Genomic DNA, 27899 nt, shown 5'->3' on the forward strand with positions numbered 1-27899 from the left:
GAGGTTCCCAGCCCTCCCCCCACCTGAGATTCTGATGCAGGTTTGTGAGCGCACTGACATACTGTCCTAAAGCTTCACCACAGTCACAGAGCACAAAGTCCTACAAGACATCAGGGTTTTTTAAATTTTGACACAAGGATAAGTTTATTGAAGCAAAGAACTGAACATAATTTCAAAGGACATTTATAAAAGGACTCCACCTTTATCATCTCTTCTAATTTGTATCTTCATTAAGAAATTGCTCAAGGTTAAGTTTAGTTTTTCCTAGTGCTGCTGTTTTGGCTCGTCTCGGTAATCTCATCTTCACTTCTGATTCTGGCTCTGGAACTTCACGATCACTAAACAGATGTTGAAAATACATCAATTTAAATACAAGCTTTAAAACCAGTTTATAAATAAAACTTTTTGTTTCTGACTCATTCTATTAGTCTGTAACTGATATCCTGATCCCACTAATTAAGCTGAAAACTAAAATCTCAACCAAAACCAAAAACACTGGCTATCCAACAAACTGAAATCATGGAAAACATAACTAATCTCTTTTTATAACCATGTACCTGGTGTTATACAGAAGAAAAAAAACACCAAACTTTTGTAATGAAGCTTATAATTAAAACAGGGACCATAACAACTGCCCACAAGAGTTTTGGGGGAACACATGAATAAAAAATAAGTACTCTTGACTTAAGCAATAAGTTCCTAAAACACTGTAAACAGTGATTTTACTGTAAACAAAAGTAAACAAAAGATTTTTAAATCTAGTCAAAACTTAGTTATGTACTGTAATATACACATTATAGTCCTTCCAATGAATCGATGACTACAAGACAGTTTGTAGCTTCCAAATGTGGCTTAACTGGCAGAAACCAAATATAAACACCATATCACTAATGTGTCTAAATTAAAGGTAGAATTACTCTACCACTATAAATGCTGAGAAACCCAAATCTAAATCTCAAGAGTTTGCTAATTCAAGAATAGAGGAGTCATACATGATCACATAGTTAGAAGAATACATGGAAATATAAATTGAAAACATTCAAGATGACCACCTAGTCAAAGGCCACACCAACCAACAGGAAAAGCAAACAAGCCATAGGAAGTACAATGCTCTCGACAATGGAATTTTGGACTATGTATCCAACACACACCCATTTACAGCTTTCATTGGTTATGTTGTTTTACACTGAGTTTCTCTTTGTTAGAGTAAAAGCAAACTACAATTTTTTCCTATTTTTTGACCAAAAATATTTTTTAAAAGATAGGCCTCTACATATTATAGATGTGTGTGGCATACCTTTCAGAGTCGGTCTCCGAAGTCTGACGTCTCCTGTTAATCCTGGCTGAAGCTGTCACTTTTCTCCGTCCTTAAAGAATTCATTATGAAAATTATCAATTGCTTATTATTTTTAATCTATTTTTTCTGGACCTACCTAACTCCTTCATTTTCCCTCTTCAACACATTTTTTCCTAGTTCCCAACCACCTTGGTACCAATTATCAATACCGTAGAGAAAAGGTACCTAAGCAAGATTAAAAATGTATTAATTTAATAATACTCAAGGGAAAATATGGAAATTAAGTTCTAAGGAGGCAAATTTTAGTTAAATTTGGAGGAAAGTGTGTGAAAAATGGTATACAAAGAAATAGAACTTTAATCAGGTAATGGCTTCTTGTAAAATTCTCAAATATATACATGGCCAATTCAAATATGTATCCTAAAATATATTTCAGTACAAAAACTGGAGCCTTTCTATGCTGGGGGTTGTGAAAATTCTATTTGCTAGACATTTACAAGGTTAAGAATAGATGATACAGTTTGACCTGGCATGCTCCCCATTTAAAACAAAACAATATATATAAAAGAAGTTTGAGCCATTTGAAAAAAATGGTGGCATTCTCATGGTACACTATCTGACTAAAAGCAAATTGTTCAGTATGACCATTTGATTGAAATTTGTATACCCTACTTATTCATGTGAGACTTTTTTTTTTCTTCTCCCAAACCTTATGTATTTCCTTTTAAACTTCTAATGCAATTATCTCCAAGAAAATATCCAACAATATGGGACTAATTTGTGACATCCAGTAATTAGCATTTAAATAATTGACTACAGAATTATATTATGGACAGATTCCATTTAGAAAAAAATTAAATCTGCATAGAAAAGGCCTCAAAAAACATTTTTCAAGGATTGAAATAATGTATGGCTCATGGGTGGTATTATTAGTGTTCTTTATATTGGTTTGCTTGGATGTATTACCTGATTCTTCTGTAATAAGCATGCATTGCTTTTGTAATAAGAAAATAATAAAACAATAAAAAGATCTTGAATTTCAGATTTTTTTCTAAGTGATCCCCTAACAGTCAACAATTACATTATTCCAACAAATCCCCTATTGTTGGATATCCACTGGGAAATAAATTACGATGGCAAAATATGAAATAAAATGGAAAACAAGCCCAGAAAAATACTAGGCAGATAAAAGGGACAAAACTGTTTGATCATATAAAGGACAGAACACAAACAACTGATAATATAAAATCATCACTGATCATTTGCTAATAAAAATCCATTTAATCCAAATAATCCTTTGCAATACCTTTTGCATCATATTTCTTTCAATCAAAAGCACTTGGAGCAACACTGATACAATCTTTTAAATAAGAAAGCAAAACCTAATGCTATCAGCTGAAAGAGTTAAAAAGAAAGTGAAGAATACTTAAGGCATTTATAAATCTTTGTCCCTAAGAAAACAAAGATAAGGAAACTTACAAAGTAAGTAGTGCACTGGAAAATACGATTGAAAAGTTTTATTATAAAACTAGTCTATCCACACTACCTCTGTTAGTCCTTTGCTGAGTGGATTTTGATACTCGGGCTGCTTTTACATCCTTGACAGGAGTTAGACATGCTTCTTTATTCTTTTCTAGTAAAGGAGATAATGCAACAATGTAAACAAAAAGCCTCATGAAATATTTTAAATGGCATTTCCAAGTCAATTCTTCATAAAATAGAAATGACGACCAATCCCATTAGCAGCTATTGAAAATTTATCACAAGTCAGTGTTCCAAAAACTGTGAATTCTAGAAAGTAACGAAAACTCCCAAGAAGACAGTATGCATGGTCACATGATGAGAAATGTACACAAAACACTGTTAAGAGTAAAATAAACACTTATCAGTGACATGCTTTCCCAAGGGGATTAATGAGAAAATTTTTCCTTTCATTTCTGAAACCCAGCCACGTTACAGAAGAAAAATGTGTCTCAGTAAAGATGAAAAGGACAGAGTCTTATAAATATTCAGGTTAGTATGTTGTTACCATCTTCATTTTGATAAATAATCGCAGTCGTGCTGGCGTCCTGTGCTGCTACAGCGTGGTCACCATATTCTTTATTTCCTTTTTCTAACTGAATCTTGATTTTCTCCAAAGCTCTCAGACATGTCCTATCTTTTACTTCCTATAATAGAAAACGTTATCAATATTTTTTAAATGCAGCATTTTCTAATCTTTCAAAAAAGCTATATGCTGATAGCAAGTTGTTTTAAAACATTCTAAAAATTCTATTAAATTTAAAAAATATTTACCTCAAATGAGCAAAGTTACATTATGCTAACATGTATAATTTAATACAACCATGTAAATTCTACTTTGATAAACATACATTCATAACAAGAGTAATTAGAAACTACTTTACCTCCAGAATCTCATTCAACAGAACCAAAAGGTCTTTAGCAAGATTGCTACTGAGTTCTAAAGAACTCAAGGCTTTTGTATAGACCCGAATTTCTGGTGAACATGGACATGTTAAAATCTCATTGCAAATTTTTATAGCCAAATTGTCATGAACTGTTAAGGCCTAGAAAAATCGAGAAAAATCTTTGTAAATTGAAAATGGTATGATTACAATACAGTCCTACACATCCAACAAACATTCCCAACAAATTATCTTGCCATCATCCCAAATGCAAAATGTCTACAACCAAATTTAACATATTCCTCCCCAAATGAGCTCCTTTTCTGAACTTCTTATAGTGGATGCTGTAGTCCAGGGCCCAGGCACCCCCCCGCCCACCCCCATTACTACTGAAGCATTCCTCCTCCATCTCCTACCAGTCGTGGAGGCTCCAAGCTCCCGGGTGCAGAACTGATCCAGGCTCTGCCCAAGGTCACACCTCCCCAAGGGTGGTTCCATATTCAGTGACTGATAGACGTACAGGTGCAAGGGCCCAGCTTTGTCTCAATTCTGGCTAATTCAAAGGACTATCCCAGTTATGGAACTTCCTGTGGGATCACCGGGACTAAACACTGCATGACAGTTCAACTTCTTCCTCTGCCCCAGCCTATCTCCCTCGCTCTTCCAAGATGTTACTCATGAGAGTTCTCCCCAATCAAAAAACGTCAACATCATCTTTGAGGTCTTGTCACCCATACTTAGAACCTTAAGAGTTCTAATGTTGGATTCCTCCATCTCCCTTGCCTCTCAAAGCTTTTTCTTCTTTTTACCCCCAATTTTTTTTCCCTGATAATTTCTACTATTCTTTCTTTTTTCACTTGCTACTACTACTTTCTAGTATTCTTTTTCTACAAGCTTTTATCTCCTAATTATACATTTTTAACTGCTCTCTTTATTAATAGTCTCTATTTCTCTCACCAATTCACCTCATATAACAATTGACCACCAGGTTAATTTGTGTAATAAATAATTTTCCCATTAACCCTTTTATTATATGTCCTGCATAGTTACTACTGCAAATAAGGCTAACTCCAAATTCCTGGCCCTAATATTCTGCCTCACAGGCCTAGTCACGGTCCTTAGCCAGAAAGATATTTTCCATAGTTCAAACATGACTTTCACAACCAGCTATATTTAATCATCCTTACTAAAAGTCTTTTTCTCTCTACCAAGCCACTCCCCAAATCCCAACAAGGGCCAACTGAATTTTACTCAGCATGTTTAAAACTAATACTGTACTCAGCACCGCCACCATGAGCTTTGGCCTCTTCTCAAGTCCTAAAGCACTCAGCAGCTGTATCACGGACCCTTACTATATGTTGCCTAATGCTTTGTAATCTTTCCAACAATGTGTAACACAGTGACTTAAACGGAGTCCAGTCACATAAATATCAATTAAAATAGGCAAGCAATAGAATCGACTACTGAACACTGCAGAGGGGTTTAGGGGCGCCGATGCCCAACACAGTCCAAAATCTGCACGTAACTTTTGACTCCTCAAAAACCACTAGTCATCTCAGTATCTGCGGAGGTACTTGTTCCAGGACCCTGCACCTCAATACCAAAACTCAAAGATGCTCAAGTCCCTTATATAAAATGGCACAGAACAATACATACAGTCATCCCTCTGCATCCACAGATTCCCAACCAAGGATCAAAAATACTGTTTCAATCTGCGGTTGGTTGAAACCGTAGCTGTGAAAACTGGGGATACAGAGGGCTGACTATAAATTTATTGAAAAATAGCTGGTTTTAAGTGGACCCACACAGTTCGAACCCACCATTGTTTTTAAAGGTCAACTATACTTTCAACTTAATCAGCTAGCATGTGAAATTAATAACATTAATTTTCAATATGGTGACAAGTTTTATCAAGTGATATTAAAAGATTAAAAACCCAGAAAAAATTGAATTTTGGGGACAGTTTTAACTTTTCTTTGAATTAAAAATAAAAATAAGCTCAAGGCAAGCTTCATCCTTTGAATTCTCCTTCCTCCTATCAGAAACAAAGCAGGTAAGCCAATACTTGAAGACTCGTTGAGTCCTAGATAACATAGGTCATTATTCAGAATGATTAACAGCCAGTAGTGGGTGGGGAGCGGGTAGTGAGGGTGATTGATTTTGGTAACTCCTTTTCAGTGACAAAAATGTTAGCACTGATTACTTCTATCTCCACATCTCCCAAAATATCTTTTCCTTTTTCTTACTTTGTGCTATGCGCTACTACTTTGACCAGAAATCACAAGATCAAAATGTAGCTTCACTCTATTTCAAAGGGATTATTTTATCAAAAAAACCCGTGACTTGCATGCCAAGTCATCCCTACAATTCACAGGCTAACCTACGCACCTGAAAATCCTGGGAATTCTTGGCCTGAGGATTCAATCCACTTGGTCTTGTCAAATCTACAAATAACTCTGCAACATTAGTGATATCTATTTCAGCTAAAGGAGAAGACGCAGGAGCATTGGCCAGTGTTTGCAGAGTTGGAAAAAAGGCTTCTTCAAAACATTCCTGATTAGTCCTATTAAGAAACAATTTGAAAGTATACTGGCAAAAAAAAAGCATATGGTTCTTAAAATTACATATCATGCATAAAATTCACCCCATCAAGACACAGTACATTTTCATCTAGGAAAGAGCCAAATAATTCAGGTAGGTAAAATCTAGGTAAACTATTTTCATTTCATCACTTACACTACTGAAGAAAAAGAATAAAGAACAAAATAAAACTACAGATATGATTCCTGGGGAGTTTGAGTTTTACTTCCAGTCAGATTTTGATTTACCGATAGGACTAAATACCTGCTTGCATAAGCGAACATGGGGAAGAACACGCCCAGGCAGTGGCGCAGTCGCAAGTCGTCCTCAGTCACAGGGTTGTACCATAACAAGACAAGACGAGAAAGAATTCTGCTGCTGACCAGAAGCCCACAGAACATCAGCTTGGCTAGTCCTTCTGCAGCTCCGGTCCTGAGTTCAGACACCTGATAAAAACGATTTTCACTCAAAGAAATTTTTTATTTGTACTTCCTTTTTAAGCCTTTAAATGTAGCCTGTCCTATAATATTTTTCTATGAATTATCCAAAAATCATTCATGTTATTATGAATTTGTTAAAGGCATAAAGGATTTTATTTCCCCTTTTCGGTTAAGGCTATTATGACAAATTACTAGTCTAGCTATGAAAACTTGAATTCCCTCAAAGATCTTAAGAACCAAAAGGACTTTTAAATACTGTGAAACCAAAAATCAATGATGACGTCATCAAAATGGCAGCATGAGGTGAGCCTCTTGAAATCTCCCCTGGAATTAACAATAAATTGAACAACTGTAACTCCACAAAGGACTCCCTGCGCAACAGACAGGCAAGACGAAGAGGCCCACTACTGAATTCACCTAAAGGTGGGCAAATTGCATGAAGGGGGAGGAAGGAAATGGGAAGTGCTGAGACAGGGCTGCAGGGGCGCAGGACACAGACCTAGATCAGTGCTCTGAGCTCGCTGCATCCCGGAACTACCGCAGCTGCGGGAGAGGGAAGAACTCGGACTGCTAGGGCTCCGCTTATGGCCCACAGGGCTTAAGGGACAGCATATAACACGGCTGAACCCAACGCTCATGGCAGAGATCTCGGAGAAAAGACTGAGGGAAGAAGGCTGAAAACGGTGGTTTAAGCCCTCACTGCCGAGCAGAGAATGGATGCCTTAGGCACTGAGTCTAGCTGCTGATTAGTGGTTGTCAGGGGCTTGTGGGAGAGGAAATAGAGCAACTGCTTAAAAGGTTAAGTTTCCTTTTGGGATGATAAAAATGTTGTAAAAATTAGAGGTGGTTGTTGCACTACACTGTGAATGTACTAAATGCCAATGAACTGTTTACTGTAAAACTGTTAGTTTATGTTATGTCAATTTTACCTCAATAAAAACAAACATACAAAATTTTTAAATTAAATGTTTATATATCCTAGAAAATGTAGTTCAAGAGTACCTTAAGAAAAGAGGTGTAATCCTATACCCTAACCTTGGACCTTCCAGCCACTCGATGTAAAATTATTTTATTTCTTAAAGCTCTTGATAAAATTCCTTAATGACTTTAATAAATCACAAAGACAGAGGAAAAGATGAAAAAATAAGAGCAACCCCTTTAAATAGTCATTTCATTTTTGTTGACATTTCAATTCTCTGCACATGCAATTTGATAGTGAGAAACTAAGTATATTAGAAGTGAAAGTGGAATTTAATTATGATATTCAAAAGGCAGTTTTGAAATGTTGGCTAAGCTGAAACTTAAGCCTAAAAAATATAAGAACATAAACATACATGCTGAAAATGATATTTTGTAGTAATAGGGCTGTGATTATTTCTTACCTCGCTATCTAAGAAATCAGAAAGGAGTTTCAGAACATGCTTGGCTGTAGCCGTCTCTTCTGCTTCTTTTGATTCTTGCTCTTCATCAGTGTTTATTTCTGCATCTTCACTTTGAAGGGCTTTGCTTTTCTTAGTTTTAAATGGTTCAATCCCAAATATCATGAGTTGGTCAAAGATTGCTTTTAAAGCACTTATTTTTATGGCCACATCATCAATTTGCAAAACCTAAATTGAAACATCCCCCCACCAAAAAAAGTGAATTCAGTAAACTTTTAATTGTTTATGCTGCATAAAATTAACATGCATCTTATTTGCTTAGTCTAATTTCACAAGTGTCAAGCCTACAAAACATTTTTTAAATAATTATAATTTCCACTTTAAAGTTACTATTTTCATTTGTACCATAATATTTAGTTATATTTTCTTCAGAAAAATTTCATCTTAGGTCAAAAAAACTCCTGAAACTAGTGTCAGGCTGAATTATATTACTTGTTCCTTTTATTTAAAAAATAATACATTCAACTATGATGTGTGTGTGTGTGTGTATTAAGATACAGAAAACCTGTTCAATTATATTGGAATTGTTTTGGGCTATCTATCAAGACACAAGCATTATATTTTAACCAGAAAAAGCATTTATTAGAACATCAATACTCTTCTAGGTTATCAAGTTTCATTAAAGATAAATTTTTCTCTTATTAGCTCAATAAATTCAGATTTCATTATAAAGAGATTTACTATATTATTTAATTCACTTAAATTTTGGTGATAGATAAACTTGGCTATGTAACTCAACCTTCAGAATAAATAAAAATCACCTGCAAGTTGGTCAAATTAGTAAATTGAGAAAAATGTCTCAAAATTATAAAACTTTGAAGGAAATTTCAAGACCCTAACTATTATGTATTTTCTAATGGCAAAACCTACAACTCTGTCAAAGCCAAATGCTTGTAAGAGTGCTGTCATGACTGTTCTCTACAAATTCTAAACATGCTCCTCGCTAACAGCAACTTCGTTTTCCTTGCCCTCCTCAGTCGCTTACTGGCTAGCAACAGATGCCAATATTGGAGATTTCCTTCAGGAAGATTTTTTAAAAATTTCCTTCTGTTGCCTTTTTAACAAGTGTTTAGACATTTCTTAAATCATTTTTTATTATTAAAACTGACTTTAAAAGAACTGGTCTCTTACTCCCCCCAAAAGAGAGCTATTTTCCCTTTAATCTAAGATCTTCTTATGATAGCCCTGAAAAATACCTTTATAAAGATAAATAACTGAATTTATTCAGTGGTTGATCCTTTTTGTTCGTGAACCTTTGCGTACCCCGCCCAGAACAACATACAAAACTATAGGCAAGATTTCACATGCAATTTACTGCATTTGAATCTATCATTCACAAACAACATTTTTAATTCAAAAAAATTATATCAAGTTATTTTATTCAGGCAAATATTAATAGTTAGTACCTAAAAAGATTGTTTAGAGATCAAAGTTGCTTAAACTAACAAAAAAAGGTAAACTTTAATTCTGTGACAAGGCTGCTATCAGCTGGTTTGATTTGAAGGAAGGTATAATTGTGGAATGGTCTTGATAAGAAATATTCATTTATCTTTCACATCAACCTAATTTTCACAATCCTGTTCACTACAGAAAATTATATAGGAGCACACAGTATCAAGGTTCCTGCAGATCTCTCAAGTGGGGGATGAATTAGTATTAAGTAACTTCAAAATGCTCCAGGACACTCTTAAGCATTAAATTTATAGTGTGTTTCTTCTGTCTGAAATGACCAAACCACTATTACTGCCATTATGTCAGCAAAAATTAAAAGGATCAAAATTCACATTTCATCTTTAAAGGTCAAGTGAACTTAAATACCTTTTGAAAGAGTTCTTTTATGGTATTTGCTTTTCTGCAGTACTAGAAATTTTATATGACTGTCTACCTCTAATCTCCTCTATCAGACAGAGTTCCAACTTGACTACCACAACTTACCATTTTTCAGCAGCATTCATAACGGTTTATAGAACTTAATAAAGTTTCACCTCATTTTTAGAGCCAAAAAGAACTACTTAGTAAGCTAGACATTAATGAAAACTTCACTATCAAATAATCTAATAAAAATTTTTCTTTCACTTAAAAAAATGTAATGACCAGGGTCAATCTAGCACTTCAAGATAGAACTTCTAGAAAGCTAGCAAAGTGAAGTAGAGAATTTTCTGTTCTAATTTCTTAGCAAAACCGCTTTGAAAATGTAGGATTTTTTTTCCTGGGCATCAATCCATTTCACAATAGTAAACAAGGCTTCCTTTAGAATTACTAGCAGAATCACTGATTATTTTTTACTGTGTGTTTCCTCTTCTAAAATGTAAGCTCCATTAGGACAGCAACTGTTGTTTTTTTGTTTGTTTTTTTTTTTTGACTCATCATTTTTTTTCCTAAGCCTAGAATAATGCTGGGCATATATAACATCACTCAATAACTTTTGCCATATGATTAATTTTAAAAATACCTCAAATAACTAACATTTCATCCTTTTTTTACAGAGATGTTTTAATATCAAAGATAAAAATGGAGTCTCTAAAAGTCATCCCATAATAATCACCATCATCACTAGCCCAGGAGATATTAAATTTAGAGTACTAGCTTTATCACCACAGATTCTGAGTATTTGTTTCAGGAAACACAATCAAGATTTTGTCACATGATAAATCCTACCTGCAACAGTAATACAAAGTGTTTACTTGCAAAACTCTGATTCTGTAGTCCACAGCATCCCAAGCATAAAACAGCCAGATTTCTTACTACAGGATGAACACTTATTATTCCAGGAAGAATCTAACGTGAATTAGAAATTATAATAATTTTAATAATTATAATAATTTCACCAGGACAAGAAATTTACAATAGTATATAAAAACATGGTCAAAATGATAATTTCTGCATGATTTTGTAGATCTACATTTCCATATTGTCTATTAACTCTAAGAAGTCAAATTTCAGTTGGAAAAAAAAGATAAATATTAAATTGCTAAAACAGTAGAATATAGCCAGAGTGAAATAATCTGATCATGAGACAACTCCCCCTCCACCTGCTACAACTTTCTCAATGGCTTCCCAGGGTTCATAGGACTAAGGCAGAACTCCTTAACAGGACATACCAACCAGGTCCTTTACATGCATTGTCTGAATGTAATCCTCACAAAATGAAGTAGCCACTACATGGTTTTGTTTTTTACGATTTATATTTGTCCGATGTTTAAAATGGTCATCTTTTCGTTCTTTTAAACCCCAAGGAACGTATTACTTATAAAATGAGGAAGGAGTGGGCAAAAAAAAATAGCTTCAAAGGCCACAAACATACCAAAGATTCAATGATGCCATTCATGGTTGCACCTATACCTACTGAAGTGGACATCTGCTTCAACAGTTCATAACACAAAATAAGACACTTCTGTAGTGTTTCAGCATCATTCTAAAATAAAACACGAAATATTCAGCATTAATAAGAATATCTTCTGCCTGTCTCTTAAATGTTTGCTTTCTCAGGGCTTTGTCTAAGGCATTCGCCTCTGTAGATACTCCCTGGACAGTCTCATCCAGTCGTACAACTTCATTTACCACCTATGAGCAGCCCAGCTATTTTCTAAGGTTCAGACTCATATGTACTGCTAGACGACATTTCTTCTTATATGTCCAAATTCAGAATGTCCAAAAGGAAACTAACTCGTCATTACCCAAATCCCTCCTCCTCCTGTGCTACCCAGTGGTCCAAACCAAATGACCTAGCATACATTCTTAACTGACTCTTCTCTCTGTTACTAATTCCTAACTACTTCTCCAGTCTATCACTTCTTTCCATACTCACCATCATCTTGTTCAGACTGTAATCATTTCAAGCCTACATTACTGTAACAGTCCTCCAACTGGTATGCCAGCCTCGCTTTTACATGCTGCGATCCATTTCCTGAATAACAGTGCTCTTTCTAAGACATACAAATTCTAGTGGTTGACCAGGATCCTTGGATAAGGCAAAAATTTTTAAATATTGCTTATAAAAGGCCTCACATGACCTAACCCTTCATTTTCCCCCCCCCGATTTCTCTTACCTCCCCGTCAAGTCATGTTGACCTGAAGTTTTTAAACACAACAGGCATTCTTTAACTTCTTTAACATATCGTTCCATCTGCCTACAACATTTCTGTTAACAATTCATTGAAGAAAGGCAACACAGAGTACGCTAAAAGCATAAACCTAAAGCCACTTGCCTGAAATCCTGCCTCCACCATTTACTATCTGTGTGACTTGCCCTCTATAAAATGAGAATAGTACCAACACCATAAGGTCATAGTGAGAATCAAATGTATTCATACCTGTGAAGTACTTGAAGCAGTGACTACCACAAAAAAAAAACGCATCCTTTAACTATCAGCATATATTATTATTTCTATTCAAATCACAAGTTAAAATATTTTTCCTCTGGAGAAGCCAACAACATCCTACCTGGGTTAGAAAGGTAAAACTTAAAACCCCTGTACTATACATAAAACCCCTATACTTCCCTGACCAAAGCACTTATTGTGCTATGTTATAATTGTACTATAATAGATTTATAGCCCTGAAATAGGACAAACGAACACATAAATGGTCAAAGAAAGTCAAATTAAACAGATATTAATCATGGTAGACCACCTCTGTTAATATTTAATAATTTAACAGAGACCACCTCTGTTAAATTCTGACCTGCAGTTTATATAGTTTTTCAGTTTATATTTTCATTTTACACTGTAAATTTGCTTCTCAAATTTAAGAGCCCATGATCCAAAGATTCTGTCAAACAAAAGAAAGAAGCTACTAGCTACGAAAATAAAATTCAGGCATACTCATTGGAAAGGCCTATGGCTAAAGAGCTCGAGGACATAACGTAACGTAGAGAACTCTCCTGTATAGTACACTCCTCTCTAGCAAGCATTCTCTTTATGAGAATACACTCATCAGCACTTCCCAAGCCAAAAATACAATAATAAATGATGTTTACTCCAAAAGGCAAGATCCTAAAAGGCCTCCTGAATTAAAGTTAACATTAAATAGTACAGCAATTGAGACCGTTCAATCTTATGCTAAAATAAGGCTAGTTTTTCAAATACAACTAGGTTTAAAAAAGAAAGACTACAGAAACAGCTTTAAATGTTACTAGATATTTAAGTTTAGTTTTTCATTTAAAATAAAATATTTAGTTTTTTCTAAAAACAAGAGTCCAGTCATGCACACATAATGTTCGGTCAAGGATAGACCACGTATATGGCAGTGGTCCCGTAAGACTGTAATGGATTATAAGCAGAAAGTTTCCTTGTGATGTTGAAAGAAAAGGCTAGGCTTGACTAGATGTTGAATTTACTGCTAGCTCTGGGTGGTTCAAATAGACAAGGGGGCTCAGTAAGCTGTCTACCTGCTGTGCACCAGCCTGTGGCTGGGGCCAGCAGTTGGCATGGGGCGGGGGGAGACAGGGGAGGAGCCTGGAGCCAGCCCTGCCTGCAAGCACATGACCCCCACACAAGCCTGCGCACAAACTCCCTTTCCTTCCCTGTTTCTATTTCGCTCTTTCCTCCCAGTCCTGTCTTTCTCTTTGCTCTCACTCTCCACTCTTTCTCTCTGTCCTCCCACGTCCCTTTTATATTTCTCTTCTCAAGCTCAGGGTCTCTTTTGATCTCTGTTCTCCCTTTCTCTCCCCTTTTCTTCCTTCCCTCTCTCCCTCATGACCTGTAATCTCCCTCAGATGGCACCTCCCTCCACAGCCCTCTCCTTGCCCTCCCAAAAGGTGTGTGCGAGCACACACACAGACACATTTTCTTTTATACTGTATTTTTACTGTAGCTTTTCTATGTTTAGATACACAAACACTTACATTGTTACAGTTGCCTACAGTATTCAGTACAGTAACATGCTGTACAGGCTTGCAGCCTAGGAGCAGTAAGCTATACCATATAGCCTAGATATGTAGTAGGCTATGCCATATCTAGGTTTGTGAAGTGTACTGTGTGATGTTCACACTGACAGAATCACCTAATGACGCCTTTCTCAGAATTTATCCCCATTATGCAATGCATGACTGTAAATAAGCTTTAAAAGATATTTGTATTATATAATGGTATGGTTACCACAGCAGTTCTTTTCCTAGCAGCAGAAAGGTCATGAGTCTTCCACAAATACAGTAAAGATGAATAGATGGATGCATTTTCCTTTTCTGAACCACTGAAGACCAAAAATCAAAAAAACAAAAAAACCCAAAACAGAATGAGACCACTGGAAGGCAGGAAGACTTTAGATTCCAGGGATTAACAATTAAGAGAACAAATAAAGTCCTAGCTACAATTAATTCAAGTTAATTAAGGCCTTTCAAAGTCTGAAATAGAAACAGGGAAGGAAAAATATGTTTCACAATACTGTTAAAAATCCCTCCAAAGTGAATGTATTCTGACAGCTTTCTGGATTAAGAAAATATGGTTTAGTTAAGATGATTAATAAACAGCTGAAATTTAGTTTAAAACAATTATATATACCTTCTCCACATGTACTTCCTTAATTTCAAGTTGCTCTGTCTCTTTCAATAGGTTTACTTTGTCATCTTCTAATGCTTTTATTTTTTCTTTTAATTCTGATGCTTGATTAAAATCCTGTACGGTAATACAATTTTCCAAAGCTTCTTTTGCCTCAATAAGTTTAACTTTTATTTCAGCCATCTAAGGAAAGATGTAAATTGATTGTGTAAATACCATACAAAAACTATTAATATGAAAATCTGCAGCAAACTAAAGAGTATAATGTAACATCTCAAGGACCCAGCAGTTAATCAGTCAGGCACATACAAAGTTGTAGCCTTCCTGAAATCTGCAGAGATCTGCAAATCTTTCAGACTGACATAATCTGGTTTACATTTTAGATACTCTTATAGTTTAATAGTTAATAATTTGACTTTGTAAGAACAATTTTGAAAACGTACAGCAAGAGGAAATAAAGGACTTGTGCAACTACATTATATTCAAGCATTTCTTTAATTTAGAAGAGATTTACCTTGAGTTCTTTCTTTCTTACATCAGCTGGATTAACACCAACAGTAACAATGGGCGCCCGAATCTCGGAGATAATTTCTGTAACCTGATAAGTAAAGTTATAATTCAGAGTACATGCTTTAATCTAGGTTTTACTTCAGAAAAATGATATCAAACTGCTACATAAAATTCCAAGTAGTATCCAGAATCTCTTGAAAAACAGAGCAAAACATACAAGTAAAAATGGTACACATTCTATTTGCTAGACAACTTTAGAAAGAAAATGACCAAACAATACATCTGACTAAAAACTCTAAGATTATGGAAAGATAATAGGCACCTAGACATTGAAGATAAATTCTCATATATTGCTTGAAAAACAGAAAAAATGAATAGTGTCTAACCTTAGGCACCTTTTATAAAACTAAAATTCTCTCCCAAAAATCCTCAACTCCTTTCCTTGTTCAGATTCATGGGAGCTAAATATAAAAAATAAAATACTCTTTTATTGTTCCAATGCAAGAATGACAACATAACTGAAGACTTTCCTTTCAGAGCCACTGGAACACTATAGCTGGTCGATTGAGGAAACAGCTCCATCCCAAATGAGAGTACTTAGCAGACATTGGAAAACGACTAACTGGAAATGTTATAGAAAGGATTTATGTGTAAGTGTGTATATATATATATATATATATATATATATATATATATATATATATATATATATATATATATATATATATATATGGAGGGGCTGGAAAAGACAACTTCTGAATTAACTTACAACTCTGAAACTGTTTGAGTTTATGAAAAGCAATGACACAGGTCTGGCTTTTTTGCCTACCCCAAAGAAAAAAACACTTGGCAATAGTAATATTATAATAACATTTATTTCTCTATTTACAAAGCACTTTATGAACATTATTTATTTGAACAATGAAAGATAGGTTTTATTATTCTTATTTTGCAGACAAGTAAAAAGGCTGAATTAAATAACTTGCCCAAAGTCGCAAAGCCAGAAAGTATTGGAGGGGATGTGAACCCAGGTATGTATGACTTGAGCCAGCTCTCAGACTCTTTAGTGACCAATGCCACAATACCTTTTCCCCAACTTGCTCCATTGCAAATTCATACAACACAATGATAGGGATAATAAGAGAAGGAGATTTTCTTTTCAAATGTGTAAGAAAGAGATTTGATTTTAAGTTTAAAAACTTGATAGACAAAACTAAAACAAAAGGCAATTAAAGACAAAGCAAAAAGTACTGAAAAGACAATATTCAGTCATTGACCGAAACCTCTTATCTTTATCAATAATGAAGAAAATCACTTACAATTTGTATTCTCTTATTATCATCTATAATGATGTTGAGCAGTCTCTCAACGAGAAAAGATACTAGGGATATTGGGGTTGTGGGTAGAGTAAGAATCTCCTGCAAAATAGCCAGCAGTCGTTTCCTGCATTCAAAAAGAACTATTTTAATTTAAATATGATAGTAGAAACACATTTTATCTCTATTTCTGCACTTAATCACACTTGTCTCAGTTCTTTTTTATATTTATCACTAAAGATACAAAAATATGTATAGATTTTAGGTCAAAAATTCATGTTCTGCCAAAAAAATAATTTTTATAAATGACCTTACAATCTTTCATAAATCAACATGATGAAATAACAAAAATATCAAAATTTTTAGATAGTATTACTAGCCCTCTCTGTAATAAAGGTAAATAGATTTTTAAGCAAACACCTGCAATTCCATTGATATATTCAGAAGACACTGAATTAAGACCTCATATTTTATACACACACACACACCACACACACACACACACACAGAGAGAGAGAGAGAGAGAGAAAGAGAACGGGGGGAGGGAGGGAGGGAAAGGGTATGTTTCCTCATATATTACATATATAAGAGGAAAGAGAAAACTTTAACCTGTTAGAGATCTACTTAGGTAAAATATATTTAGTCATATTGTAACAAGACTGTACTTCAAATACAAGGAATTTAAAAGAGCAAATTAGAGTAAAGGTTAACATTTAGATATACCTTCCTCCTTCTTCATTGGTATCCAAAGACTTAATAATCAGAATCAATTGTTGACCTATGAATTCTTTTGTCATCAGATTTTCAATACAGGAAAAATCATTTCTCTGTTCATCATTAACAACTGGAATGCTCTGAATATAACTAAAACAAGCAGAAATAATAAAATGCAGAATCTGTTAAGAAACATGCAACAGCTCCCCATTAGCTCAGAAAAGGGTCTTTTTCAGTTCATATTAGTCCAGATATATGGATGCTTATACCATGTTATACTAATTTGGTTTACAGAGTCAATTCTATACTATCGTCATGAACTTTCACAAACAAACTTATTGGCTGAATCAAAAGAATTTGGAAAATGTATTTTTATTAAAGATTCAAATTTTCTTTGGGAAATTTTCAAAAAGTACGTATTTCTGTCTCTCAAATTAATAACTAATTATTTCAATGTTACTAGCATTATCAGTTATAAAGTTCTGAATCCCTTCTCCAAAATCCAATTATTAATGAAGAGCTAGTCTTCCGTCATCATCATCCCTAATTAACCATTATTCTTTCGTTTAAAATAGCAGTAATAATAATAGTAATTATACAAGTAATCCATGAATACAATGACCTTTTAAAAAATCAGAAAAACATAGGTCATTTCATGAATTTGTATTATCCTTGCTTAGATGCCCTACTAATCTCCATATAGTTCTTAATTTAGTGTAGGTGCCACTAAACAAGCACCATCAATTACCCTCTTTTAGTCTTACTACCACTGCCCAAATTAAAGCCTTTTACAACCCTCACGCAGAAAATATTCAATAGCCTACAGAAGGTCTCCCTTTTTTGTGGCTGGTGGGGAAAAAAGCTACTAAAAAGCAGAATTAAGACGTAAAGGTTAAACAGCTACCGTGTTTCTCCCAAAATAAGACTGGGTCTTATATTAATTTTTGCTCCAAAAGACGCATTAGGGCTTATGTTTAGGGGATATCATCCTGAAAAACCATGCTAGGGCTTATTTTCCGGTTAGGTCTTATTTTCAGGAAATACGGTAGGTGCCTTTAGGTTGCAATATGATAAAGGAACAATCTGGATGAAAAATGTCTTTTGTAAAATGTCAACAATCAAGTTACAGAAACTGCAGAATTATGTAAGATGAATAAACTGACATAAAATAACCAATAGTTTATAAATCTCTGTTCATAAGATTGGGACCTTCACCAGCCACCCTTTCAGCTCTAGCAGGAACTAAAGGAAAGCTACACAACTGATACATAGATCAGTAGTTACTGGTTTGTGATAGTCTAAAAAACCTTCACTCAAGCTGAGTCCCTTGCTACATCACCCCAGCTTTCACACAATGCTTGGCAGAAAGACTAAGGGTATTTTTAAAATAAATTCAAAGAGTAGTTGTTTCATTAATAGATAACAAATCCTGAACTCCATAAATATAACTTAAAACCGATCAATTTTAATTATCATAAAATCATCTGTTTAACCATTTTTAAAGATATTTATTATAATGAAGAGACCACTCAAGAAAACCTTTTTTAAAAGCTCAATCCAAGAATTTGTATGTAAAGTAGCTTCCTAAAAATTGTATTCATGTCTCTTTTTCTTACTCAAATTTAATAAGCCTCATTCAATATCCCTGATTCCTCTCTTTATGTGAATACCTCAGATAACAGAAAACTGTTTCATATCAGAATTGAGTCACTAACTCTTCCTGCTACAAAATGCCTGAAAATATATTTCTCAGATTATCAACAAACAATTTTTCCATTTACTTTTGTTTCTGTACCTGAGTAAATTCAGCCTATCTAGAAACGTTGCTCCAAAAAGAAAAATCATCCTATTTCTTAAGTGTTCTTTCAATAATTAAAATTCAATTTTTAAAGTTTTCCTTTCTATAAAACAAGTTGATTCGAGTTATTTTCAAAGCTCACAGATTAAGTGACAAAGGAAATACAAGAATGAGGAACCACACTCTTTACATGTCAGTATTAACTAAGAATTAATCAATTTGTGAAGCAGTCCTTGAGAAGAGGTTCCCCTCTGTTACTTAAATAAAAAATATTTAACATTTCCTCATATTTTTTATGTTTTCTCTATCTTCTAATAAGCATTTATTACTTTTATATTAATACATATTACTAAGCATTGCATCAACTCATTTTTTCTGGAAATATTTCAGTATGGCCAAAACAGCATTATAATTAAATACTCTAATTAAATGTTAAAGCCTGAAATAATTACCATTAAAACACTTCACAGTGCTCGCTTGGGTAGCACATATACTAAAAACACTTCGCAGATTCACAAGTTTTTCATGATGTTACTATGAGCTCAAGCTGTAAGTATTGGCTCACATTTAAGATATTTATTCTATATTTAATATTTTGCATACAAAATTCAAATGCATTCATAGCTTTGCTCCCTAACTTTTATGTGAGACCATTATAAGCAAAAGCAGAATAGCGTATTTCACACAAAGAGAATTCAAGCCCATAATTCATATTATATGGAAGAAGCTTTTTATTACTTATTTATAAATTTTTATTTTTTATTAGTTTCAGGTGTACAAAACATAATGATTAGACATTTACACACCTCATAAAGTGATAACCCCAACCAGTCTACAATACCATTGACTACACTTCCTATGCTGTACTTTATATTACATGACTATATATATTTTTTAAATTATAGTTGACATTCAATACTATTTTATATTAGTTTCAGGTGGAAGAAGCTTTTTCAAAATACATCAAAAGCATAAAATTAAAAATCTACATATCAATAGCTATCAAATATATACAGTGGAACCTTGGTTTTCGAACGTCTCCGTTGACGAACATTTTGGGTTACGAACACCATAAATTTTATGGATCTATGATATCATTAGATAGTAAAATACATGCTAAATTTGCAATTTTAGGGATTGATTTTAAAGGTCTGGAACGGATTAATCCATTTTGCATTACTTTCTATGGGGAAACCACACCTCGGTTTTCAAATGTTTCAGAACTCGAACGGTATTCCGGAACGGATTATGTTCGAAAACCGAGGTACCACTGTATAACCTTTGGCCCAGCAATTCCACTTCTGGGAATCAACCCCACAAAATTCCAAATGTACATAAAAATGTACAAGAAAGTTCAACATCCCTTTATCATCAGAGAAAACTGGAAATACCCTAAATGTCCATCAACAGAGGAGTAACTTAAATGATACCACCACACTCTTGAATGATACGCTGTTAAGATTGTGATAGATTTATATGCATTAATATATAATAATTTCAGACATCAGTAGTTTAAAAAAAACTTATGTATAGCATGTTTTTTAAAAAAGCATTTCTGCATTTACTATACATGAATGTAAATGCAGAGAAGGTTTGAAAGTGTATATCCCAAACTCTAAGAAAATTAGAAGATAAAAGAGGAAATTCCATATTTTTACTCTATATACAACTGTATTAAAATTTTGACAAGAATGCATTTGTTTTTATTTGTAATTTTAAAGTGAAATAAGTAGAAATTAGAATCATTCAAACAATTTAAGAAAAAAGTATATTTTGAAAACAAAGTTTTTAAAAACAAAAAACCAAGTAAGTTTTAATACTAAAACTGGCCACAAAGGGCCACTCTGTCAGTTAGAACACCAGGGCCATGCACCAGATCTAACCTACTGTTTATTTTTGAATAGCTTGCAAGCTAAGAATTTTACATTTTTAAATAGTTTAAAATATATGTATGCCAAAATATATACATGTCTAAATATATACACATGACAAGTATATGAAATTCAAATTTTAACATTCATACAAATTGATAAAAATTATAATCGAAAAACGGTCACCCTCATTCATTACATTGTCTTTGGCTGCTTTTGCACGACAGCAGAGCTGAGCCACTGTGACAGAGACAGTACAGCTATGAACTCTGAAATATTTACTATGTGGCACTTAGAAAAAGTTTCCTAACCAATTCCAGAGTAACACTCATCATTATCAACGTAATGGAGAAATGTGCATAATCACATCTTAAGTTTTCAGGAAATGTCCCTAAACATATTGACTTTGCTCTCTCAGTTTACGGACCAGTACAGGATATTCTTCAGAAAGACTCCATGTGCATAGCTATTTATCTCTGCCTGTCCAAAAAAAACGGTTTTTAACTTATTCCCAATCAAGCATGTCTCCGAGGGAGGAAGCTGAGAGGTTAACACAGATAGGAACACAAGTACATTCCAAACCAACAAAGAGAAAAATTTACCTCAGTAAATACTCTGCATATACTACAGGCTCTGGCAAAATCTGTTCTAAAAATTCTTCACCTTCATCTCCTTTTGACTTCAAATATTCACAAAGGATACGCCAATACAAAGCAATTTCAGGAGTTAATGTTTCCACTGGAATCAATTTCCTTCATTGAAAAGGGAGAATAAAAGAAAGCATGATCTTACTATCCACTTAAAAATCTGAACTGAATAGAAAAATGGGAATAAAAAGCAAACTGGATTTGTAACCACTATCCTTTTAATAGCAAAGTCATTAAGTTAGCCACACGAAAAAGAATGAAAATTTTTAGAGCAAAAGGAAAAAAAAAATCAAATGAGCAAACATACTATATGGTAGGTACTGCAAAAATCAAAGTAATGAAATGAAGGGGGCAAATAGGCAGCTAATGTAGTCTATGATAAAATAGTAAGTTCTTGCACAAGGGGGGAAAGACATCCACCAGATGAAAACCAAAGAAAACAAAGAGGGTTAGATAAAACGCATGGATACAATCTGAAGCATTGGGGGGAAGGAACTGATTTTAATTACAGAAGTTTATCAGTATCACATTTCAAACAATGAATACTTTATATACCTGCCATCGCTATTTTTACAGACTTCTGCCAGTTCGTTAAGAGGTGTCACTGAAAACAAGGCACTGAGAACAGAGACTGCCACTTCAGAAGAATTTTCCACATCCAACCGATGAAGCAACTCTAATATATTTCCTTCCGTGAAACGTAACCAGCCTTGGAGAAGATGCTTCTTCGTAGCTTGTTTCACAGCATCTGTTAAGGCATTTGAAACATAAGGGAACAGAGAATCCCTCTAGCTTCCATTCCCTGCATTTTGTCTGTTTTAATTAACAGATCAGTGTTAACGTAAAGTTGATATAATAAAAATGGAAAGACACTATGAGGCAGAACAAAGCACACTAACAAAAAAAGAAGTACAATGATATTGCAAAATCTCTACAATGCTCATTTCCAAATAAAAATGGAAAAGGTCAGAACCAAATACACAGCACTACCACAACCTACAAAAATATCTTTGCATTTCTTCTCCCCTGGGTTCACTGGGCTTCAGCTCTTAAAAAAGCATTTCTGCATTTACTATACATGAATGTAAATGCAGAGAAGGAGGTTTGAAAGTGTATATCCCAAACTCTAAGAAAATCAATGAGATTGAGTAATTAGAAGATAAAAGAGGAAATTCCATATTTTTACTCTATATACAACTGTATTAGACTGTACTAGACTATATAACACCTATTTCACTTGTTGACTGATTTCATCTATTATACATGACTGCTATTTGCAGTAGTGAATCATAAAGCATGTATCATTAAACAAACCTTATTCTTATTTTTAAAGTCATTCTAGTCATTTATCCTCTGATAATTGTTTTCAAACTCAGGTTTTTCTTGCTACAGCAAAATTAAACCATCCTAGCTTTCTTTCTCACAGGGATTGTAAATTTAAAAGATATCATTCCTCATCATTCCTGTAAGCAGATTCTCTAGTTGTAACAGGGAGAAAAAGAAAAAACAAACAAAAAACTAAGAAAATTATACCAGTATGACCATTCCTAATTACTGGGTAATCAAGATGTACACAAAGGGGATAGAAGCATTTTTATTAAGGAGAGCTGAAAAAGAGATCCTGCCCTACTTCTGATGCAAATTAGTACTGTAGCTTTAAATCACTTTTTAAATCTGCAAAACACAGGAAAACTGAAACAAACTCTGCTCTTTCTAAGTACCAAGATCTTTAACCCTAGGAAATGTTTTCTATATTATACAATACACCAAGATAAATTTCCAACAGGCTGTGGAAATAACAGGCTTACCTGACCTAATTTAAGACTCTCGTTTCATAAATCTTTTAAGTGTGAACTCAAAATCTACTAAAATTTTGTATATAAAGATGTCTATCTTACCTGATCTGTCATTAAGACCTTGTTGAAGGAGCATTACTCTCTGAGCAATGGACATGGCTCTCATATGAACCTTTTCAGCTAAAACCTTAAAGTGATAATAAAAAGATGGTTATTAAACTCAACAGTTTACATATTTCAAAACTAGTAATATCTTCTTCATCTAAGAAAATTACCCAGAATCTCCAAAAAAATTAATATCTGGTAACCCATTTAATGCAGTGAGATTCCACCTAAATTACCTATGTTCTCCATACATAAAAATCTCAATTGAATAAACCATTATTTACCAAATATTTTTCAAAAGTATTTTAAGAATATGGCTTCTTATATTTTAACAATATGCATACCCCGATGATATTTACCTGGTAAGCCAGCTTTCTGACAGCCTCTTTCACATCTTTGGTGCGTCCTACAATTTTCGGCAAAGTCTTCGCTGATGGAGCAATACATGATAATACTGCGCGCCTAACTTCTGGATTTGAATCATTTTCAATCAGAGTCGCATATGCTAAAAATAGAGCAATATATTTTAGTATCCTAAAGAAATATTATTTCTTTAACTATAGTCATAAGATATCCCTCATTTTTACATTCAATAGCATCTTTAAAATGATAAAGATACCATTTTTTTATCTTACACATTTAATTTTAGCTTAAGATTTTTTTTCCCCACCAACTTCCCTTAAAAAAAAGACAGAATGGCAAATAAGTCAGTGGTCTATTGGGCATGAAAGCTAAAACTAAAAACAAATAGTCTCAAAGATCATGAAAAATCCATCATTAAGATTATGTCTCTGCTACTCTTTAAGATTTAGAAGAAAGTCTAATATAATAGGAAGTTTATTTTAGACCGATATGGCTTTATAGAGGCTTGTTACTATTTTGAGTTTCAATGAGTTCTAAAAAGAAGTAACTTCTGGTTTTACTCACTGAAACAAAATCCATTCCTGTGTTAAATGTTTATTCACCTCTACTTCTCAAAAATTTCCTCAGCTTTATAATCAAGTGACGATGACTATTAAACACATTTTACACAACATTATGTGTATCATTTAACACCAAAAAATATCAAGTACCACCAGTAATCAAAAATGACTATAAAGCTAGGAAAAGAGACAAAAAGGAAAATGAACAGGAGTACTCAACATATACCTAGGCATATACGGAAAAGTGAAATATGACTATCTTTATGAGCCCAGAGGTAGAGAAAGATTTCTTAAATAAAAGATAAAAAAGGCAAATCATAAAGAGATTGATAATTCTAACTTTAGGAATTCTGTCCTACAAAAGACATCCCAAAGAGAGTTGAAATAATAAAACATCTAAAGTAGGAAGAGATCTACAATTCATATAACCCAAGGATTTCTTTTCAGAATAAAGAGCTACAATAAATCATTAATTCAAACCAACAGAAAAGTGAGCAGCACACATTAACGGGCTTATACAGGAAGAAATATAACTGGCTGCTAAATATCCAAAAAGATGCGTTAACAATGACATACATCATACAGCCAGATTCACAAAAATTTTTAAATTTGACAATACCAAACACTGGAGACAATATGAATCAATGAAGAGTTTGTGCACTTTTATTGGAAATATTAATTGATAAACTGTCTTGCAGAACACTTGTATCTTACCAAATAAGGCTGAATGTGCATATAACCCAACTAATGCACCCCTAGGTTACACACTCTAGGAAAAGTCTTCAACTTGTGCACCAGATACCATGTGTAAGTTCATAGCAACAACCTGTTTTTAAAGAACAAATAACTGGAAACAACTAGAAGGTCCATCAATACTAGAAATAATAAACTGTGCTACGTTCATACAACAGAATGCTATAAAACAGTAAATAAAAAGATCAACATGGACGAATGTTACAATTAGAAATAATGCTGAAAGCACAGAAAAATATAGTATGACACATATAGCATACAAAATGATAGGCAAAACTTAACATTATTTAGAGATACATACCTGTAGTTAACTGTTTAAACAAAAAGGGCAAGAGAATAATTAACTCAAAATTCAGGATAAATTGTTATCTCTGAGCAAAAGTGATATAATTAGGTTGGGACATAAGATAGGCTCCAAAGGTACTGAAGATGCTCTATTTTTTTAAGATGGCTGGTGGCTCCTTGTTTTTTCTTTTTAATCAGATATATGTGTATATATATATTCTTTTATATATATATAGTTCATAATAAAAAAATTTATCTACTGAGAATTTAACAATGTCAACAAAATTGAAAAAGGATTTAGGGAGCTACACATACCATTAGTCACTGGACATTCATCATCTTTGGGATCCTGAAGTCGTGAAAGAGCCAGAACTGCCTGTATCCTCACATTTGGAATTTTATCTTTCAATCTAATAAGCATGGCTTTATTAATTTTATCAAACAAATCATCATCAATCTGGGCATTTTCTGGCATACTTCCCAAGAGCTTGTTTATGAGCTGGCACACTCTAAATCTAACTGCATTGCTGTTTGCTTCATGAGACTGAAATAGAAAAACACTCAAAATTTAGTCACATACCATTACTAAGTAATCATGTATCATTTGAATTCTGTTTAAAATCCGAGAAATTACAACAGTAATTCATTACTTCCAGAGAAACTATAATGCTACCTTGATCCATATGCATACTAAACACATTGTATCAAGTCTCAAAATATGCAGTCTGAAGTATTCGCTAAATTATAACAGTATATTCCTCTTCGCAGGAATTCTTCTAATAGAGAACTCACTTTAAACAAATGTATGGGAGAACTGGTTTAGAGAGGTCATTAAAAATTTAATGCTAGAGTTATTTTAAAAGTCCACGTTTTAATCTTAATGACTGTTCTAATATTTACCATAAAAAGCAGACTCATTCACTGACATTTTCTCAACTACCAGGTATTTCATTCTCTAAAATACACAAACTCCCATGCCCCTTTAATATAGTAAAATTTTCTACAATACTTCCCCAAAGTTCGTTTTCATACCTTTAACAGAAAAGTAAACAAATAATTTAAAATGCCACCATCTTCCTCTTCCTCATCATCTTCCATATCTGATTGGTGAAATGAAGTAACAAACTTTGCCGCAAAGTCTATTACCCTCTCCACAACTGGTTCACGTTTATAGACCACCATGGCATATTTAAGGTAATGAACGAACTCCTCATGAAATACTGTTTTATCATCCGTCTGAAAAACAAAAGAAACCCTTCACAAACTGCACGGATGAAATCAATTTTTCCCAACATTACCCTAAGACTGCTAGAAGCCTTAGCCATAAATCAAACTAGAACTGTTGTTTAGTAAACTCCCAATTATCCAAACCATCAAATGGAAAATAAATTTGCACGAATTTCTCTCCAGAGAAATTTACTTGTCCCGGGAGAAAACAATCGTGAATTTTGACAGTGAGTGGATTTCATTTTTCCCCCCAATAACCTTGAATTCTCAATATGCCTTGATAACAGTTTAGTAAAAATATGTTTCTTCATGAATAACCCAAAATCAACAGTGGCTTTAATATTTTAACATATTTAGGCTTCCTATTACACAGCAACTTCCTTTTGATATAACTTTCACATCCTATCTAATATCCGCAAGTCCTATTATATTCACTTACAATTTCCCTTGGGCCTCAAGATAATTTATTTTCCCGAAATTCATTGTCTTATTCTGCTCACGGCTCCACTCAAAACAAACAAAACAGACAGTATTTACATGAATAGGAAGAACCAGATCCTAATAATTAGCTATTTGGTGATTTGATTCAATGTAACCGTGGGGCGAGGTTAGAGTAAGCTGACTGACAGCGTTTCTAATGTGGGCGATGACCTGAGAGACAACCGCTGAACCACAACATTGAATCCACCCTGAGGCCCAACACTTGGTGCCCGGTAGCCTCGGTGCTCGTAAACGTCTCTCTCCAAGTTCCCGCAAACAAAGAATTAACGGTCCGCGCCTGAGGCCGCTAGGAAGACCGGGTGCCCGCGAGACCAAGGGCGAGTAGCCAGTCTTCTCCGAACCAGATCGGCAAGGTTTTAAGGAGGATGGAATCGCGGTGCGCCGAGTTCGGAGTGTCAAGGGAGGCCCCTAGGGGAGAGCGAGAGGTAGCGGCGGCCCGGGGCCGGGATCGGGTGTACCTACCGCGAGGTAGGTGCGGCTCAACGCCACCATTAGCTTCGCCTGGTTCTGGTGTGGCTTTTGGGCCAGCTGAAAGGCCTCCTTAATAGGCAGCAGCCTCTTCTCCGCACCCATGGCGCCGGGACTCCGCGGAGACGAGCCCCGTTAGAGCTCGGCCGCAGCTGGCGGGACAGATCGGAGACCGAATCCTCAGTCTCGGCGATCTCCAGTCTGCGGGACACCTAGCATCCAGGGCGTGGTTACCGCCAGAGCGTTTAAATAACTCCCGCGGGAGCAGGAAACACCGCGATACTGCCGCGAGAGCGTTTGGAGGCGAGGGCGGGAAGAGATGGATCC

At 34.4% G+C, this 27899-nt stretch overlaps 1 protein-coding gene across 1 annotated transcript; it reads right to left on the reverse strand.

Annotated features, from left to right (window-relative positions):
• Nucleotides 1–124: 124 nt before the first annotated feature.
• On the reverse strand, nt 125–27848 carry NCAPG (non-SMC condensin I complex subunit G). Its single transcript, XM_033105897.1, has 21 exons — nt 27567–27848; nt 26409–26612; nt 25692–25920; nt 23775–23920; nt 23413–23497; nt 22070–22262; nt 21470–21619; nt 17208–17348; nt 16488–16611; nt 15173–15256; nt 14662–14841; nt 11466–11576; nt 10820–10939; nt 8105–8329; nt 6547–6728; nt 6091–6265; nt 3703–3864; nt 3327–3465; nt 2844–2930; nt 1298–1367; nt 125–338 (listed from the first exon to the last, which is right to left on the reverse strand). Exons 1-21 carry the CDS (start codon nt 27675–27677, stop codon nt 215–217), a joined length of 3042 nt encoding a protein of 1013 aa, XP_032961788.1. The 5' UTR covers nt 27678–27848; the 3' UTR covers nt 125–214.
• Between the last annotated feature and the right edge of the window lie 51 nt (nt 27849–27899).

This window comes from Rhinolophus ferrumequinum, chromosome 5 (genome assembly GCF_004115265.2).
Source record: "Rhinolophus ferrumequinum isolate MPI-CBG mRhiFer1 chromosome 5, mRhiFer1_v1.p, whole genome shotgun sequence".
NCBI classification, from domain to species: Eukaryota; Metazoa; Chordata; class Mammalia; order Chiroptera; family Rhinolophidae; genus Rhinolophus; species Rhinolophus ferrumequinum.